Source organism: Bubalus kerabau, chromosome 23, assembly GCF_029407905.1.
Source record: "Bubalus kerabau isolate K-KA32 ecotype Philippines breed swamp buffalo chromosome 23, PCC_UOA_SB_1v2, whole genome shotgun sequence".
Taxonomy (NCBI): domain Eukaryota; kingdom Metazoa; phylum Chordata; class Mammalia; order Artiodactyla; family Bovidae; genus Bubalus; species Bubalus kerabau.
This window is the reverse complement of record NC_073646.1, coordinates 35647465-35665351: the sequence shown is the minus strand read 5'-3', so window position 1 is coordinate 35665351 and position 17887 is coordinate 35647465. Positions and strand designations below refer to the sequence as shown.

General features: G+C 60.7%; 1 protein-coding gene across 4 annotated transcripts in view; it reads left to right on the top strand.

The window, feature by feature from the left end:
* Positions 1-9707, top strand: part of CUX1 (cut like homeobox 1) — a 349990-nt gene extending 340283 nt beyond the window's left edge. For 2 of the 4 annotated variants that reach the window (XM_055562796.1, XM_055562795.1), the window contains 9 exons: positions 1045-1172; positions 1897-1963; positions 2451-2560; positions 5404-5520; positions 6670-6753; positions 7334-7390; positions 7782-7862; positions 8612-8676; positions 8822-9707. In XM_055562796.1, coding sequence (XP_055418771.1) covers positions 1045-1172; positions 1897-1963; positions 2451-2560; positions 5404-5520; positions 6670-6753; positions 7334-7390; positions 7782-7862; positions 8612-8676; positions 8822-8891 — 779 coding nt within the window. In that variant the 3' untranslated portion in view covers positions 8892-9707. The remainder of the gene's footprint in view (positions 1-1044; positions 1173-1896; positions 1964-2450; positions 2561-5403; positions 5521-6669; positions 6754-7333; positions 7391-7781; positions 7863-8611; positions 8677-8821) is intronic. The other 2 variants (XM_055562794.1, XM_055562793.1) reach the window with 1 other exon arrangement.
* The last annotated feature ends 8180 nt before the right edge of the window (positions 9708-17887 follow it).

Here is a 17887-nt window from a genome sequence, read left to right as displayed (position 1 = left end):
ACCCAGAAGTCGGGTTGCTGTTGTTCAGTCGCTCAGACGTGTCCGACTGCGACCCCGGGGACTGCAGCACGCCAGGCTTCCCTGTCCTTCACCCTCTCACGGAGCTTGCTCAAACTCACGTCCATCAAGTCGGTGATGCCATCCAACCATCTCATCCTCTCTCACCCCCTTCTCCTGCCCTCAATCTTGCCCAACATCAGGGTCTTTTCCAGTGAGTCGGCTGTCCGCATCAGGGGGCCCAAGTAGTGGAGCTTCAGCTTCAGTACCAGTCCTTCCGATGAGTATTCAGGACTGATTTCCTCCAACCCAGGCCTGCCCCCTCCTGGGCCACTGCTGTCCCCACTGTCGATGGCAGCTGAAGGCACCCACGGGGAGACTCATCAATGTCTCCCACCCTCCCCGAGCGCAGGGAAGTCTCCACACAGAACTATTCAGGATTTGCTTTATTGTAAAGACGACACCTGGTGCTGGGACAGGGGAGAGGGCCCAGGGGACTGGGGACCAGGGAGGTCCCAGGGGCGCCACCCCATCCCGGACATGTGCTGAAGCCTGTTGGGGGAGGGGCTGAGCAAGTCTGAGGTCCATTCCAGAGGCAGCACCCCTTCCCGTCAGGTCTGAGGGGGGTCTACCTGCCCCCCCCGCACCGCCCACTGCACCTCCCTCACCTTCCCCCCTTCCCTACCCGCCGGGGCCTCCCTCTGGTCCTTATCCCAGAGCATCAGCCCTGGAGGAAGTTCGGGACTCCATGGGTTCAGCCTCCTTGCCCAGCTTGACGGGGCGTGAGGCCTGCAGAGGGAGAGAGGCTGGTCACTGCGGCACTGGGGGTCGGTGAGGGGTGGGGGGCATTTCTCCTAAATCTCTGACCTGGGCTCCTTCCTTCCCAAACCTAGAGAATTCTTGGGCAGAGTGAGTTCCCACGCCAGGAGTGCCCTGCCCCTGCCTGCTGCTCTAGTGCTGGGCAGGGGCACAGGCTGTGTGTCGGGAGGCACAGGGCAGGGCGCGCACCTCAGGTCCCTCTGACGGCCACGTCTTCCTTTGGCCCAGGGCGCTGCGCAGAGCTGCAGGTCCACGTCACCGAGCTCACGGCCACGGCAGCTGAGCAGAGGGAGCTGATCGCCCGCTTGGAGCAGGACCTCAGCACCATCCAGTCCATCCAGCGGCCAGACGCCGAGGTGAGCCCACCCCTGCCCCCACCCCTGCCCCGCCTGCCCAGGCTGCCTTCAGCCTCACAAAACGCTGACTTTCCAACCAAGCCAGCCCATCCTTGGGCAGCCGGTGTCCTCTGGGCCCGCACTAAGCCTGACAGAGACTGTCACCTACAACCTCCAGGGTCTGTCTGCTCACTGCACCCTAACCCTAACCAGGCCACAGGCTAAGGGCACAAAGCCCCCTGCTTCCAGGCGCTGGCTTGGCCCTCGGCCCTGGGAGCTCTGGGCAGAAGCAAGGCCAGGACTATCCACCCATCTCACAGCTAGAAGACCCCGGGCCCTGAGATTAGGGAAGGCTGGAGTCCCAGGATCCTCAGGGGTTATTATCACATCAACCACCTCATTTTACAGACAAAGAAACGGAGCCCAGGGAGAGAAACGGGGCTGGACTGGGGTGACATGGCAGGCTGGCTGGTAGGGCCGGGGTCACCCAGCCTCCGATGCCTGTCAGGGCCAAGTGGCCGGGTGGGAGCCCCACGCTGAACTCCAGCCTCGGGGTGAACCACCTTCGCTTTGGTGGCCCACGTGAGGCACCCTCTCCGGGCCCTCCTGTGGCCACTGCCGTGTCCAGCCCCTGCCGCCAGACCACCCCACCCGCTTCTTGCCCTCTGTGTGCTTGGCCCCCTGGATGGCTGTGTTCACTGCCAAGTGTGGAGGCGCCCCGCTGACCTCGCCCTCCCACCTGCAGGGCGCAGCCGAGCTCGGCCTGGAGAAGATTCCCGAGCCCATCAAGGAGGCCACCGCCCTGTTCTATGGTGAGGAGGGGCCCATGCTGTGATGGGCTGGCAGGAGAGGGGGACAGGAGCAGAGGTGGGGTCACCTGGGCCCTAAAGAGCACACACCTCCATCAGAGGAGCCAGGACCCAAGGCCAGCAAGGCAGCAGAAACTCACAAGAAGGGTGAGCCCCCCACTTGCCCCTCTAGGCCTCAGTCTGACACCCCCACCGTGGGAACCCTGACCCCCTCAGCCCTGCCAGGGGCCTGTCGCAGGCTGGTGGGTGTTGATCAGCTCCCTGGTGGGGGTGGGGCCCAGCCATGAGAGGCAGCCAAGGGCTGGAACAGAGGTGCCCCCAGGTGTTGAGGCCAGGACACAGTGGCAGTGACAGAGCCACCCAGTCCCCTCAGTGTCCCTTTGCTTCCGCCCCATGGCACTCGACCAGAGCCCCCTCGGAGCTGGTGACCTGAGGGCCCGCCGCTGGGCTGGGCCTCCCCTACCCCCAAGCCACTGTCCCTCCGTCCTAGGACCCTCAGCGCCTGCCAGCTCCCTCCCTGAGGGCCAGGTGGACTCGCTGCTCTCCATCATCTCCAGCCAGAGGGAGCGCTTCCGGGCCCGGAACCAGGAGCTGGAGGCGGTGAGTCGCGTCCCTCCCTCTGCAACACTCCACGGACCTGAGGACAGGGCGGAGGACACCCGGGTGTAGGGGAGAAAGACCACAGACCTCAGTGGGGTTATGTTTGTTCTGTGCGGTCAGGGAGGGCTGCCCAGAGCAGGTGAAGTCACGCTGGGCTTTGAAAGGAGAATCAGACCCTCCAGGTAAATGAGTGAACAGAAACATGGGGTCAAGGAGCCGGAAGGGAGTCCAGGGACAAAGCAAAGAGTCGCCAGGCAAGGTCCCTACTGCCAGGCTGGGGTGTGACGGAAGGGTTTAAGCTGGGGACCAACACTGCCAGGATGGAGGGTAAGAAGGTCACTCGGGCAGCCAGTTTAGAATAGAGGCTTGGCCCAGGAAGACGATTTGGTGGTGGTCACCGTGGTCCAGGAAGAAACATCTCAATCAGGTGGAGGGGTGGGAAGCAGGGGCAGGTCCCAGGGAGGAGGGTCTTGAACCCTATGAAGAGGAGCAGTCTAGAGAAGGCGCTCTGTGGGGTCTGAGAGAGCATGCTGGCTGCTAAGCACCCAACTGGTGGCCCTCCTGGAGAGACCTCATAAGGAAAGGGCAATCTAGGCTGCAAAAGTGACCAGCCCAGGGACTTCCCTGGTGGTCCAGTGGTTAAGAATCTGTCTTCCAATCCAGGGGACACAGGTTCAATCCCTGGTCTGGGAACTAAGATCCCACATGCTGCAGGGCAACTACAGAGCCCGCACACCGCAACTAAGACCCGACACAGCCAGATAAATTAATTAATTAAATATTTGGAGGAAAAAAGGCGACCACTCCAGCTGCACGTGGGTCTTTCCCAAGCAGTGTCCCCTTAGGGACTCTGCAGACCCTTTCCTCCATCCCACAGAGCCAGCCCAGGTCCTCCATTCTCTCTCCCAGTAGAAAGAGGAGCCAAGAAGGTTTCCATCTTCTCCAAGAGTCACCGCTTGAGCAGGTGGTGGAATATCTAGCCCCTTCCCTCCGCACCCACAGCTCCCCTATGGGGCTTCCAGGTTGAGGACTCTGGGAGGCCGACATCCACTGAGCACCCATGCAGGCCGGGCCCCATGCTGGTCCAGTGACAAGGGTGAACCAGATCCAGTGAGACCCCATGTAAACTGGGCTGCAGAGCAACAGGCTTCAAATGGAGGACCATCAGCACAGCTCCCCTCACAGCTACCTTCGTGAAAGTGGACAGGGAACACCCACACCCCTTGAGGGCTGGGGACAGTCAACGTGGAAGGCTAGGCAGCCCTTTAAAAAGATCTTCAAACTAGATCAAGTAGGGTGGAAGGAGTATTTATAAGACTGTGCCTTCAGCTTTAAAAATCTAGCCTTTTTTTTTTTTTTTTGTATCATGTATGTGTTTTAAGTTGTGGTAAAATATATATCTGGAGGAGGAAATGGCAACCCACTCCAATATTCTTGCCTGGGAAATTCCATGGACAGAGGAGCCTGGCAGGCTAAAGTTCACAGGGTCGCAAAGAGTTGGACACGACTGAACACACAAAAGATACATCACTTAAAATTTATCATCTCAACCATTTTTAAATGCAGCACAGTGGCATTAAGTGCGTTCATGCTGTTAGGCAACTCTCACCACCACCCATTTCCAGAACTTTTTCATCTTCCCAAACTGAAGCTCTGTAGTGTTTAAACACTCACTCCTCTTTCCCTCTTGCCACCTCCCACCATTCTATCCCGTCTCTATAATTTGGCCACTCTAGGTATCTTATATAGGTGGAATCATAGAATATTTGTCTTTTTGTTTCTAGCTTATCTCACTCAGCATAACGCCCTCCAGGTTCATCCACGCCGTAGCATGTGTGAGGATTCCCTTCTTTTTAAGGGTGCATAGTATTCCATCGTGTGGATGGACCGCATTGTGTTCGTCCTTCCATCTGTCCAAGGACGCTTGGGCTGCTTCCACCTTTTAGCTCTTGTAAATACACTGCCGTGAACACGGGTGAGCACGTTATCTTACAGCCCCTGCTTTCGGTTCTTTGGGGTGTACACCCAGAAGTGGAATTGCTGGACCATACGGTGGTTATATTTTTTACATTTTTGAGGAACTACCACACTACCACGGACATTTTTGTCCTTTTGACTTTTTCACAATGTGAAGAAAACACCTATTTAAGCATTTTAATAAGTTGGAAGATGAGTTCACATGTCACTTTGCCCCTAGGTTGGCAAACATTAAAATCACATATTGTATGGTTTCATTTATATAAAACATCCCAAAGAGGCAAACCCACTGAGACAGGAAGTAGATTAGTGGCTGCCGGGGGCTGGGGGAGGAAGGCATGTGGAGTGAGTGAGGACAGGTATGGGGTTTCTTATTAGGGTGATAGAGATATTCTGAAATTCATTTTAATTAATTAACTAATTAAAATTAATTTTGATTCTGAAATTAAATAAAATATTTAATTTGCATGTTAAATTAAATATGCAAATTAAAGATGGTTGCAAACATTGTGAATGTAGTAAAAAAACTGAATTATACATTAAAATTATGTTTATGTTATATGAAATTTATCTCAACAATAATTTTAAGCTGATACCATAAACAAACAACATGAAGAAAGTGACCCAGGAAAATAAGAAAGAAAAAAAAAAAAGAATAAAAGACAGTGAGCCAAGGACTGTGGCTTCTGCCTGCTGTGGGGTCTCCCCAGGCTTTGAGCAGAGGCTGGCAGGTCCAGGACATGAGCTCAGGCTAAGCAGGGGCTCGGGGTAGACAGAGTGGGACCCCGTGCCAGCATGGAGGCCTCTCACCCAACTCCTTCCACTGCGGGCCCTGCCCACCCATTCACCCACCTGGCTGCCCCCAGGAGAACCGCCTGGCCCAGCATACCATCCAAGCCCTGCAGACCGAGCTGGACAGCCTGCGCGCGGACAACATCAAGCTCTTTGAGAAGATCAAGTTCCTGCAGAGCTACCCTGGCCGGGTAAGCACCCCCCACCCTGCCCCCCTGCTTCCAAGCTGAACCAGTCTAGGGAGAGGAGTGGTCCCAGTGGATGGCTGGGGACAGTGACCTGCTGGGCTGTAATAGGCCTGGGAGCCCCAGAGACCATCCCACACACACACCCCCAGCCCCAGGCTTGCCAGCTGTCCTCCCAACCTGTGGAGCCCTGATAGAGTTTTGTTCATCAGATGCCCCAGCCAGGAAGTAATGAGGTTCGGAAAGAGGCAGGGCTCACAGGACTCAGGCCCACATGACTCCTCTGTGGTGGGGAGGGGGTTTGTAACTCTTCCTCGCTGACCCCAGGATCTGGACATTTAACCCTAGGGATGATGAACATACAGGACAACCGTGGGGGATTCGTATGTTTAAAACATAAAACATAAAAACTTATATATATATATTTTTTAAATATCAGAATTGGGTCCAACATTCCAAAAACCTATCAATCAAGTTGGAATAGAAAACTACCCACTCTATCCTGAGCTGGGAGGGCCCGCTCTGGCTTCTCTCAGCCCCCAGGGTTCACAGGAGACCGCCTCGTGCAGGAAACGCCTTCTGAGACCCTGGGGAGACGGCGTGGTGTAGCAGGACGGAGCGGTGGCGCACTGGCTGGGGGCCTCCCTAGGACAAGCCCCAGACGCAGTCACCGGCCCCCACACCCCCAGTTGAAGCTGTTCTTAGACCACCAGAGGGCGCCCAGGCTCCATGCAAACGTTCTCGTTCACTGTGTGGCCTGCTGCAGGGCAGGGGGGCGGCCTTCATCTCCCAGGTGCTGGCCTGTTCCCCACAGCCACCCTGCAGTCTCCCAGCGAAGACCCTCCAGACCCACCTCCCTGCACCGGGCCCCAGCCTGTCCACCTTGTACATTCCAGCCGCCCTCGGGGTCTTAGTTCCCCCAACCTGTCCTGAGGCACTGGGGCCCCGACCCCAGGGGGAGACCCCTGATCCCGGGCAGTGCCCCTGGACACAAGGCACCATCCATGTCACACCGTCACCCGGGGCCCTGTCCCCGCCTCCACCGTGCAGGAAAGGAAACTGAGGCTCCCTGTGATGTTGTCGGGCTGCAGTCCATTGGCTCTGGCCTTCCTGTTGGGTCCGCTGACAGGGTCTCTCCTCCTCCCTTTCCTGCAGGGCGGCGGCAGTGACGACACGGAGCTGCGCTACTCAACCCAGTACGAGGAGCGCCTGGACCCCTTCTCCTCCTTCAGCAAGCGGGTGCGTGGGCCTGGCTGCGGGGCAGCCTGGGGCGTCCACCCAACTCACCTGGCCTCGGGCTCCCTCTGGCCCCCCTCCGCCAGCCCTGGTCTCACCCTGCACCCCTCTCCCACACTGCACCTTGACACCCCAGACCACCAGGGCAGCCCCCACACTCATTTTGGTTCCGGGGTGGCCTGGGGTCCACCAGGATGGGCCTGGCGTGCCAGGAACACCAGCTGACGCTGACAGCCCCGTGAGGGTGTGCGGCCGTGACCCGGTCAACCCCAGGCGCAGGCACTCTGGGGGGCAGGCACACGGGCAAAGAGCCTCCCTGGGTCAGGTGACTTACGATGGTGGGGAGAGGGTTTGTAACTCTCCCTCGCCCGCTCTGAAGACCCTCCGTGTTCAGAATCGGCCACTGCAGAGGGGGACAGCAGCTCCCATCACTGGCCCTGAGTGGGACTGGGCACCAGGGCACCCCTGGCAGCCTCTGCACCCCGGGGCCCTGCAGGGACAGCAGGGCAGGGTCCCTCTCTGCAGTGAGCTGGGGCTCTGGGGGCCTTTGGGGGTCTTCTCCTCATCCCTCCTCGCCCTTCAGGAGCGGCAGCGGAAATACCTGAGCCTGAGCCCGTGGGACAAGGCCACGCTCAGCATGGTGAGCCGCCCCCACCCCCTACCCCACCATGCCCCCGTCCCGATTGGGCCTGGGCCTCCGACCCTGGGCACCTGGTCACCTGCCCTCCAGCCCGGTCTGGAAAGCCCCAGGGACCCCGCTGCCCCTCCCAGGCCCGGTCAAGAGTGGCTGTGTGACCCTAAGAAGGGGGCATCTGTCCGTCTCCGTGACAGCCCTATTATTCACGGTAGATTCTGACGTGGCCACACGGGGGCGCCATTCCCTAGCATTCCTGCTGCCCCGAGTTCCCAGCCTGAACGCTGGAGCAGCCTGACTTGCCTGCCCTTCGCGCCCCTTGCTGCCCTGGGTGGGTGAGCTCGGCAGGGGTGGGTGAGGCCCGCCCCACCCCACTCACGCCTTGCGTGCTCCCCAGGGGCGGCTGGTTCTCTCCAACAAGATGGCCCGCACCATCGGCTTCTTCTACACGCTGTTTCTGCACCTCCTGGTCTTCCTGGTGAGTGAGGATCTAGGCACGGCCAGGGATACATTCACCACGGTCCCCCCACCTACCACCCGCAGGCACAGAGTCTGCGCTCGGCCACTTCTGTCCCCATCGGGGGCCTCTGGGGACGACAAGCCCACCCAGCAGGCCCTCTGGCTGGGGCAGCAGCCTGTCTGACTCCATGCAGGGCCCAGCCCTGGGAGGGGGAGCTTGGTGGAGGGAAGGGCCACGGAGGGAGGCTGGCGGATGGGAAAAGAGGCCTAACGGTAGAGTCACTGCTAAGGGACAGCCAGGTGGGCCGCTCAGACAGGGGATACCTTGAGCTGAACCTCCTAGGGGGCAGAGGGGCATTCTAGCTCCCGGGCACAGCACATATGGGGGCCTGGTGATGCCCGCGTGTCCGCCCAGCAGGGGTGGGGGCGTGCCTGTAGAAGCCTTCAGCCTCAGGGACTCCTCACCACAGCGAGGCCACAGCCCAGATGGCCCCTACATGGCCAATCCGGGCTCCAGCTCTGACCCCAGGGCCCAGCCGGCCCTGGTGCTGCCCAGCGATGTTAGGGATGGTAGCTCCATGCCCAGGCCTGTCTGACCAACTGTGAAGCTGGTAGGCATGAGAGGTAGCATCTCTAAGGCCCCCCTGCCCCTCAACCTGGTACTGCGGCCACAAGAAACGTCACGTGTCAGGAAGCCAAGCCCAGGGGCCGCAGGTGGACAGCCGGAGTGGCCGCGAGGCAGCTGACCGTGTCTCTCCCCTGGGGCAGGTGCTCTACAAGCTGGCATGGAGCGAGAGCATGGAGCGGGACTGTGCCACCTTCTGCGCCAAGAAGTGAGCAACCCCTGCACCCCGCTCGGCCCACTGCTCGGCCCCCCGCACCACCCATTCTTATGTCCCCTGCCCCCCGCCACCCCCCACATTTCTTTCTTTTTCGGCTTTCGCACTCGGCTTCAGCAAATGTTTCTGTGGCCCCCAGGTTCGCTGACCACCTGCACAAGTTCCACGAGAATGACAAGGGGGTGGCCGCCGGCGACCTGTGGCAGTGATGTCCCCGGGCTTCCCCGGCTCCAGTGATGGCTGCGTTCCCCTGCTTGTCCAGCTGCTTCCAATGATTTAGGCTTCCCTGGAGAATCCCCTGTGTCGATGACTCTTGCCCTCCACCCAACAGTGCCAGAGGTTCCCAAAAGTCTCCTCAGTCTCCCTTAAAAGAGGGTCTCAGCCTCGTCAGGCTCCCTAAGTCCAGAAAGCTCCCAAGGCCAAACCAGACCATCTCAGGCTGGTGACCCAGCCTGGGTCCCGCCCAGCAGCCTGACCTCTAGCCTTGGGGACAGAGACCTCTCAGCCGTGACACTGAGTTCCCACTGATTCTGGCCGTGGTTAATCCAGTTGGGGTCCCCCGGGGCCATCCCGGGATCCCCTTGGGCTCCCCTCAGATCCATCACCATCCCCCCAAGGCATGGAAGCTCTTCCAGCACCCCAGCCCCCAGCACCTGCCTTTATCATGGCCCCACCCAACCCCTAAAAGAGAGGGAACCCCAGAGGGCAAGATAGTTTGTTACCCCCTCCCAACCCCTTAGACGCACTATGATTTTTGCTTTCTTCTTTAGCAAGATATTCCGGCTTTTAGGTGAGGAGGACTCTCCAGTGAGCACCCACACCCCAGGCTCTTCAGACCTAAGGACTGGTCTGAGGGGCCCCCGGGGCTTCTCAGCCAGGAACTGGCGGTGGGCCATCCTGGCATGGCCACCCTGGGGCCACTGGCAGATCTTCCTAAGTTAGGCTTGCGCCTGCGTGTTCAGCTTTGCATATTTTGAATAAATACCTGTTGCAGCCACACCAGTGCCCTTGTGATGGTGAGGGTACAGGAGACTGGCGAGCGGGTTCCTGTAGCAACACCCCCAGGAGCTGCAGCTGGACCTGATGGCTGCTCTGCCGGCGTGGGGCATGGTCCCTCACACGGGGAGGCCTCACCCCCTTTTCTCATCCTCGAGATTCCCTGAGTGGGTCCAGAGCTTTGGTGAAACCCAAACCCACAGTGTCTGAGTTCCCTTGAGCAGACAACCCAACCAAAGAGAGACATCCATTGCTTTTTCAAATCTGCTTGTCAGGCTGCGGTAGGATGTGTGATGTCAGCTCCTGGGGACTCCCTGCTTCCCTTTCTGTGTACGCTGGAGCCAGGCTCTCTGTCCCTTTCCCTTGAGCCCTGCCTGCCAGTGCCCATCACGTCCCCTGGACCAGCCTAGGGGACACCCCTGAGTCACAGGTTCTGAGCCACCTGGCCTCCAGGCCAGCCCCACTGGTGAAGGCCCCCTTCCACCCACCCACACCAAGGGCTTCCTCTTGGTCTGTGATGGTTGGCGTTTATCCCACTGACCAGGCAACCCACGAGGCTGGTTCCACACCCTGCAGTCCACCAGGCCAGAGGCCCCTGTGTGACCCCTGTCTGAGTTTTAGCCCTGAAAGCTCCAGAGTCTGTACCTCCAGGGGCTCCCCTTTGGGGTCCCACCCCCAGCGCCCATCACTTCCCCCATCAGGACTTTCTCAAAGGCCCCAGAACTCCCCACCCTTGGGGACCCTAGATGGACCTCTCTTCCCTGACCCTCATTCCTGTCCCAGGACAAAGCTAATCTTGGCTAATCACACACACACCCCCACCTTCTTTCCCCGCCCCAGCCACTTCCACTTCTCCCACCAGTTCCTTCTTGTAGGTCGGAGTCCCCCTCACTTCCTCCTCCCTGGGTATCAGCGCTATTGTCCTGCCTAGGGCTCCACACTCCACGACCCTCCCTGGCCAATGACTGGCCACCAGTGGAGCTCAGCCCAGCACTCCGAACCAGGTTAGTTCTGGGTGGGGGGCGGGGTGGGGGGCAGGCTCTCTCACCTCCCAGGAGGGTGGGGGTCCTCAGCCAGGCCGCCCAGTGTGGAGCCTCCCTCCCTCTTTACCACTCTTCAGGCAGTCACCCTCCCACCCACCGCCTTACTCCCACACCCCTTCCAGCCCCATTCAAAGGTTCAAATCCCAGCCGGATGTCCAGGCCTCCGTGTAGCTCAAGGATGGCTGGTCTGCATTATGCCTAAGCCTTCAAGGGTTTGCTAGGCAGGTCCTGGCGAGATAGTGGCCAGTCTGCATATGGAAGGGTAGGGGCCAGGTACCAGGGCATTAGACCAGGCCTGCCTTGCTTTAGCGCCACTGTGGAGGGAACCCAGGGCTGGCGGGCAGGAGGGCAGGAGGCGAGGCCTTGGTGCCAGTCTCCATCTTCACCAACCCATGGCTCCTCTTGAGGCCCCACCCTTTTCATCCTCAAGACTGGGATAAAAACCCTTCTTTGCCTCTTCTGCATCGTGGGAAATCAGAGATGTGAAACGGCTTTGGGAAAGGTTAAAGGGCTCTCTACAAAGGTCAGAGGTCAACGTGGGTGGGGGTGGGTAACAGATGGAGGCAGCTCCCAGCCATAGCTCCTGGGAGACCACGGCAGATCACAGAACAGCCAGACGTGGGGCTGCAGAGGCTTAGCAAGGGCCGGGAGACGGAGACCTACTGGCAGTGGGGGCTGAGGGCCTGGGGTGCGGGTAAGAAGGGAGGAGGAGCCCCGCGCCCCAAGGAGCAAGCCCTACGTCTGATCTCTGAGCCGGCTTCCATACTTCTCACCCTGATGCCCTTCTGCTCCTCCTGGGCGCCTTCCAGGCCAGAAGGAGCCCCTCTGGCTCTTCTAGGAAGCCTCCTGGAGGCTCCCAGCTCACCAGCAGTCAGTCCACAAGTTTTTGCAAAGCCAGCAGCAGTCTTTGTTTTTTTATCCAGACTGAGATCTGCAGTAACTTACGCCCTAGGTTTGGTGGGCTGCAGAACCAACTAGGAGTGAGGAAGACAGGGCTGTGTCTCCGCCCCGCCCCCATCAGCCCCGTGTGTGACCTCTGAAGACCTCCCTCCCTGTGTGGCGTCAGTGTCCCCATGACTGTGAAGATGGGGAGGTGGGAACCCTGCTTAGGTTTTCTCTGCCCCGTTGCCCTGGGCAATTTCCGGCACTGAAAGCGCTGAGGGGAGGGGGCGTGGTGCTCGCCGTCCGGATTTATGAGAACCAGACTTCGACTTCCCCCCGTTGCGACATCTGGGCTTTCTCGAGACTCCCATTGTCCCCACGCCGGAGGGTCCCGGGTCCCCGCCGGGCGCCCGTCCCCGAGGAGCGCCCACGCCCCAGACACTCCACTTACTCAGGCCACCCAGCCGGCCCCCACCGGCCGCGCTCCCGGGGCCACCATCCCGGACTCCCCGGGACGCCTCCGCTCGGGGCGTGGTGGACCTCGGCGCCTGGCCCGGAACCCGCTCCGCGAAGAAGAGCAGCGGCAGACGCTCGCCCCGAATGGGGCGGCTGCAGGCCAGTTCCTAACCCCTCTGGGCCCCACGGCTCGTCAGCCCAGCCGCCGCCACCGGAGGCAGCGAGCAGCAGCTGCGGGCGCCGAACAGGCTCCGGGGAGGGCGGGGGGCGCGGCGGGGGCGGGGCCGGCGCGGCGGGAGGGGGCGGAGCTAGCGGCGGGGGTGGGGCCGGGAGGGCGCGCGCCGCACGGGAGGAGGGCAGGAGCGGGAACTGGGGGGCGCGCGCACCGCGCGGGGCTGAGCTCGGAGCGCGCGGAGCTCCGCCGCCAAGACAGCCAAGCCGGGGCCGCGCCGGGCCAGCGAGGAGCGCACGAGCCTTCGAGGTTGTGGACGACGGAGGGAGGAGCCGCCGCCAACGCCAGCTCCCGCCCGGAGGGAGCCTGAACCCGCCGCGGGCCATGAGCCGCCGGGCCCCGGGAGGCCGGCCGCGGTCCGGGCAGCGCTCCGCCGGCGCCCCGGCCCGCTCGGCCGCAGCTGCGAGCCTGTAGGTACGGCCTGCTTGTCCTCCCAGTTCCTCGTCCCACCAGTCCATCACTCTGAACCCGGTCGGTCCCTGAGGGCGAGCGTGATGTGTGCGCACCGCTGCTCCGGGGAGCGCGGCCCCACGCGCTCCAGTCCGCGCGTGTTGTCTTTGTGTGCGCGGGTGGGAGGGAGAGCGACGAAGGAGATGCGCCCCAGGCGGAGATCGGCTTCTAGACCCCCATCCCCCCGGCGCTCCACCCGCCACCAGCCCAGGCTGGGCGGGAGTGGCGGGAGGGGCCGAGCCGCCTCCGGAGCAGCTGCGCCCCCCGCCCCTTCCCAGGGCCGAGGCCCGGTGGTGGGCGAGCTCGGTGGGCCCCCTGGAAGAGGGGGTCTCTGGCCAGGGCTTGGGGTGGAGGGCGGGGCGCTGGGGGTCTCTTCCCTAGGCCGCGGGGGCGGGGGAAAGGCCGACCTGAAATGAGGGTGCGGGACACAGGAGGGACCCTGTCCAGATCGGCGTCGCCCGGCCGGCACGCCCTCCATCTGGCCCAGGCCTTCTTTCTCACGGTCTCGGCTCCCGACCCGCCCACCCCAGGAGCTCTCAGGCAGCCGTCGGTAGTGTGGGGAGGATCGCTGCGGGCGCCGGAGAGGCCGGCTCCTTTAAGAAGGGGCGGGTTCGTGCCCTCCATTCAGGCCCTCCGGCCTCGCCATTGATGAACCTGCGGGCGGCGCGGGGCCCGGCACCGCGCCAGCCAGCGGGCCGAGACCCGGCAGAGGCGGGGACCCCAGCGGCCCACGAAGTGCTGTCTTCAGCGGGGAGAGGTCTGCAATGACTGGGACCCCTCCAGAACCGCGCAGGGCGGACTCGACAGCCTCGAGAGTGACCCGGGAACAAAGATAAGCCAGTTGGTGCAGGGGAGAGCCTTGGGGCTGGGAGTCAAACCTGGAGTGAACCCTCCACCGTCTGCCCTTTGAGCCTCCATCATATACCCAGTAAAATGGGGGTGGTGGTGCCTCCCTCCTTGCTGGGTGACTAGCAGAAGTTGCCCCCCCAACACAGGTCGCTGAGCATGGGGTGAATGGGCACCCCTGAGAGGGTCGGAGGAGCCAGGGGGTGGTTATCCTAAGAGGCTTTGGCTGCCTCTGTTGCGGGGGGTGTGGGGGGATGATCTGAACCCTCCCATCCCTGCCCCCAATTTTGAACAGATCTCTTCCATCCTGGCCTCCCTGCTCCATCCAGGAGGCCAGTTGACTGGGAGTGACCTGGAACCTATCCGCTCTAAGAACTTTGGGGGAGGTCTGGCAGTGGGGGGCAGAAGTGGGGTTCAGGGTGTTTGTGGGGTTTGGGCGACAGATTCCCACCAGCCGCCTCCCTCCACTCCTCTCCCCCTCTAGAGGGCGTGAGTGAGAATGGGCAGGAGATTCTCATGCGGGATAACTGAATGGGTCTAAGTGATCAAGAGTTAATGCATGTGCTTTTCTTCTTACCCTTACTCTGAAAAAAACCTGTTTAAAATTTTTTCTAACCCCCTCCTCCCTGCTTTGTGGGTCTCCTACGGAGAACACACAAAAGGGTGAACTTCCCTGGGAGGTGGGACTCCACCCCCCACCCTGGTGGAGCCCTCCCACCCCAGTCCCAGGGCTGAGCGGTTGGTTTCGAGCTGACTGCTGCTGGCTGAGGGCGTCTGTGCTGTTTCTCATGTAATCTTCACAACAACCCTGGGGCTTGGTACTATTATTATCCCCATGTTGCAGAGAAGGAAACAGATTCAAGGAAGTGAAATGATTTGCCCAAAGTCACTCAACCAGTAAGCCAAGCTTCCAAGCCACCTCTCTGACGAGAATCCGGTTCCTACCCCTTGCACTGCCTGTCTATTCTGGGTTGTAGGAAATTGGGGGTTGAGGGACCTTGGGCCTCCTGCCTGCTGTCCCCATGGCATTCAAAGGTCCAGTCTTAGGGCCTGCCTCGGTTCCTGCTCCTTCACTATCTGAGTAGGACTGCAGAGGCGATGGCCGCTTTGGGAACTGGGGAGGTTTCTCTTCCCCTGCCTCACCTGGGTGGGTCTGTTTTAATGGCTGAGCTCTGTCCCAGGGGACAGCAGGGTGACTCTTCAATATCTAGGGGAGGTCATGGCCACACCTGTTTTTGGGCAGAGTGATGTGTGGGAGTTCAGCATCTTTGGGCTCCTCCGGTCTGGGCTCCATTCTCCCGAAACTTGCGACCCTCTGTGTCAAGGGCCGGCCTCGGGCCGGGTGTGACACCCAGCTGGGGCTCACAGTCTGGTGGAGAGGACAGGGCACCGCCATACGGTGTTGTGGAGGGATGGGGGGGTCAGGCAGAGACAAAAGAGGCTCCTTGGGCTCGGGGCCCCATCAGCTACTGGGGTAGAGGAGCAGGTGAGGAGATGCTGGGCTGCACGTTGAGACCCCAAGCAGTGGACAAGCAGGGGTTGGAGGAAGAGGATGTATTAGAACTTGGAGGTGGTGAGTTTGAGGTGCCTGGAGATGAGCCAGGCTGGGAGATCTGTTGCCCAGATGCCCGGGGAAGCTCTATAAGCCTCTGCAGTACCCAGGGGTCTGGGATACTCGATCGAGGGAGGTGCTGAGGTCTCAGGGGCCACCAGTGTGTGTGTCATGATAAAGCCAGAAGGCAGACTGGTGGGCTAAGTGGTGAGGGTTGAAGGGGGTGTCCGGCAGATTTCAGGAGCTGGGCCACTGCCCAGGGAGGTCTGGGAGGGGTGTGAATCGGGCCCTAGGTGAGATCCCTATCACTGGGAGAGGAGAGACTGTGGGGCCCAGGCCAGGGCTGGAGAGGGGTTGGTGCGTCTGCTCCACACCCCCAGGAGGGCAGGGCCCGTGCAGCTAGAGCCATCCCAGCCTGCTCTCCACATCCAGAGCCAGTCCAGGAACTGTCCAGCACCAGGCACTCCTGAAGGAGGATAGACTCCCCTCCTAAGCCCCCAGGCCCTGACACAGCTTCTTGTCCTGGATCCCACTCCCTGCTCCTCTGACACTGGCTTCCTGCTGGGCCCAGCCCTGGCTTCCCCTGCCCCCCTCTCCAGGAGTCAGAATGGCCACCTTCTTTCCCAGGGCGGGGCCTGGGTTCCCCTATTGTGCCCTCAGGGTGAGGGCTCCCCAGGGACAGGGCCCTGTTGGGAGCAGCATGTGCTGTAGAAAGAGACAGACCTGAACTTGACTCTACATGACTCCTTTCACCCATCTGGGGCCCTGGACCCACCAGCATGGCTCCCAACCCACAGGGGAGTCCAGGGTACATCTGGGAATGGGGGACCAGTCACCTCCCTTCCCAGAACCTCACTTCCTCATTTGTGTGATGGGAGAATCCTCCCTTCCTGGCAGGGAGGAGGACGTGAGGGCAGGGGCATAGCCCCGATGGATGTGGGTCCCGGCCTAGGAAGATGACCTTGGCCCCCTGTGGAGCCTGGATTAGTCAGGGGCTGGGGGGGAGGGGCAGGTGGCGATCTGGAGAAACAAGGAGGTTCGGGAGAAATCTTCTGCCCAGAGGAGTGGGAGGAAAAGAGGGAATGAACACAAGACATTTAGGAAGTAGAAGCAGAGGAGCTTTGATTTTTTTAAAAAAACTGCCTATTTAATCCTCATAACGGCCCTTTGAAGTCAGAGCTGTTTTACCCACTGATTTGACGGATGAGGAAACTGAGGTCCCCCAGAGGCTGAGTCACACAGCGCAGAAGCAGAGGAGCTAGGATTCAAACCCAGCCAGTCTGGCTCCAGATCTCAGGCTTTTAACCACTCCACTGTCCCACGTGTCAAACAGTCAGATGTGGAGGAGGGGAGATGCCCCGGCCACGGGGCCCCTGTGATGCGAGCAGCTGTCGGCTGCAGCTCTGGGGGTCCCCTAGGACCGGGGGTCTGCAGGTCCCAGAGCCAGCAACACTTGTCAAGGTCAGGGGCATTGGTGACATCCTGGAGGCTCAGCGGAAGGACTTCCCTGGTTCCATGATGGCAAAGGCTGGGAGTTGTGTGGCAGGCCTGATGGCACAGGGCTTTTAACAGCCACCTCTCTGAGACACTCCTTGGCACCGGCCTTGGACCAGGAGCAGGCAGGTCTGCATGGGCGAGCATGCACTTTACAGCTATGGAAACTGATGCTCGGAAAAGCCAGGACCACCTGAGTCCCGTGCTGCTCCCCTCTCCCCCCACACACACACATACGGGGGTAGCGTATTAAGAGGGCTCTTAATCCGCACCTGTCCCTGCGTGTCACTAATCAGAGCAGCCTCCTCCCCACACCCACTCTGCAGCAAAGTCCCCACCCAGTCAAGAGCATTAAGACCAGAAATCATGCCCACTTCTGTCTCCTTCCAGGGTCACAGGTCAGCACAGGTATTCTGGGTGGGGAAGGTCTGGGACTTTCAGCCGCACCTCCCTCTCGAAGGAGACCTTGGTTCAGAGCCTGCCCTGTGGGGCACCTTCTGAGGGCCCAAAGGTTGTCTGTGCTGCAGGGGACGGGGTGCAGACAGCAGGCTGGGGGATACAGACCCAGGAGGCCACGAAGGCAGCTGGAAGGAGCCTTGGTGGTAAAATGCACAGTCAGCTGGGCCGGGCCAGGTCCGGAGATGCCCAGAGGACAGGACACCAGTGAGCATTGTTGGGGCCGGCTTCCTGGAAGGCTGGGAGCAGCCAAGGGAGACCCTGTCTCCTCCTCTTGTGTTGGGGGCGCCCCAGGAGGAGGCCTCGGTTTCCCTACTGTGTGTGGTTCACAGCAGGGGGCGGGGCGGGCACTGCCCAGCCCAGAACAGAGCACAGAGGAAGGGTGCCACTCAGGCCCTGCCCCCTGCCTAGGAGGCAGCCTTGCTGGGTGCTGGGTGGCTGGTTTGCTCTGCAGGGCTGCCATCCCTTCCTTGGGGGTCTCGGGCAGTAGGGAGGCCAGCTCCAGCTGGGGCTCCCAGGAACACTCCCTCCCCCGCAAGTGTGGCCCTGGGCCCTGCTGGTGCCTCCCCGCTCTCCAGGCTGCTGCCCACCGCACGGTCGATCGATTGGTCGCCAGCCCATTAGCGGGGTGGCTAGGCCGCCTCATTAATATTTTAAGGAATGACCTGGCCAAGGGGTCCGGAACTGCGTGCCACTGGGGGCTGACGGCTGGCTTTCTTTTTTTTTTTTTTTTTCCTTTTCCAATTGTCAGCGCTATTTTTACCACCGGAAGGCCAGCCGCCCCCTCTCCCCAGCATC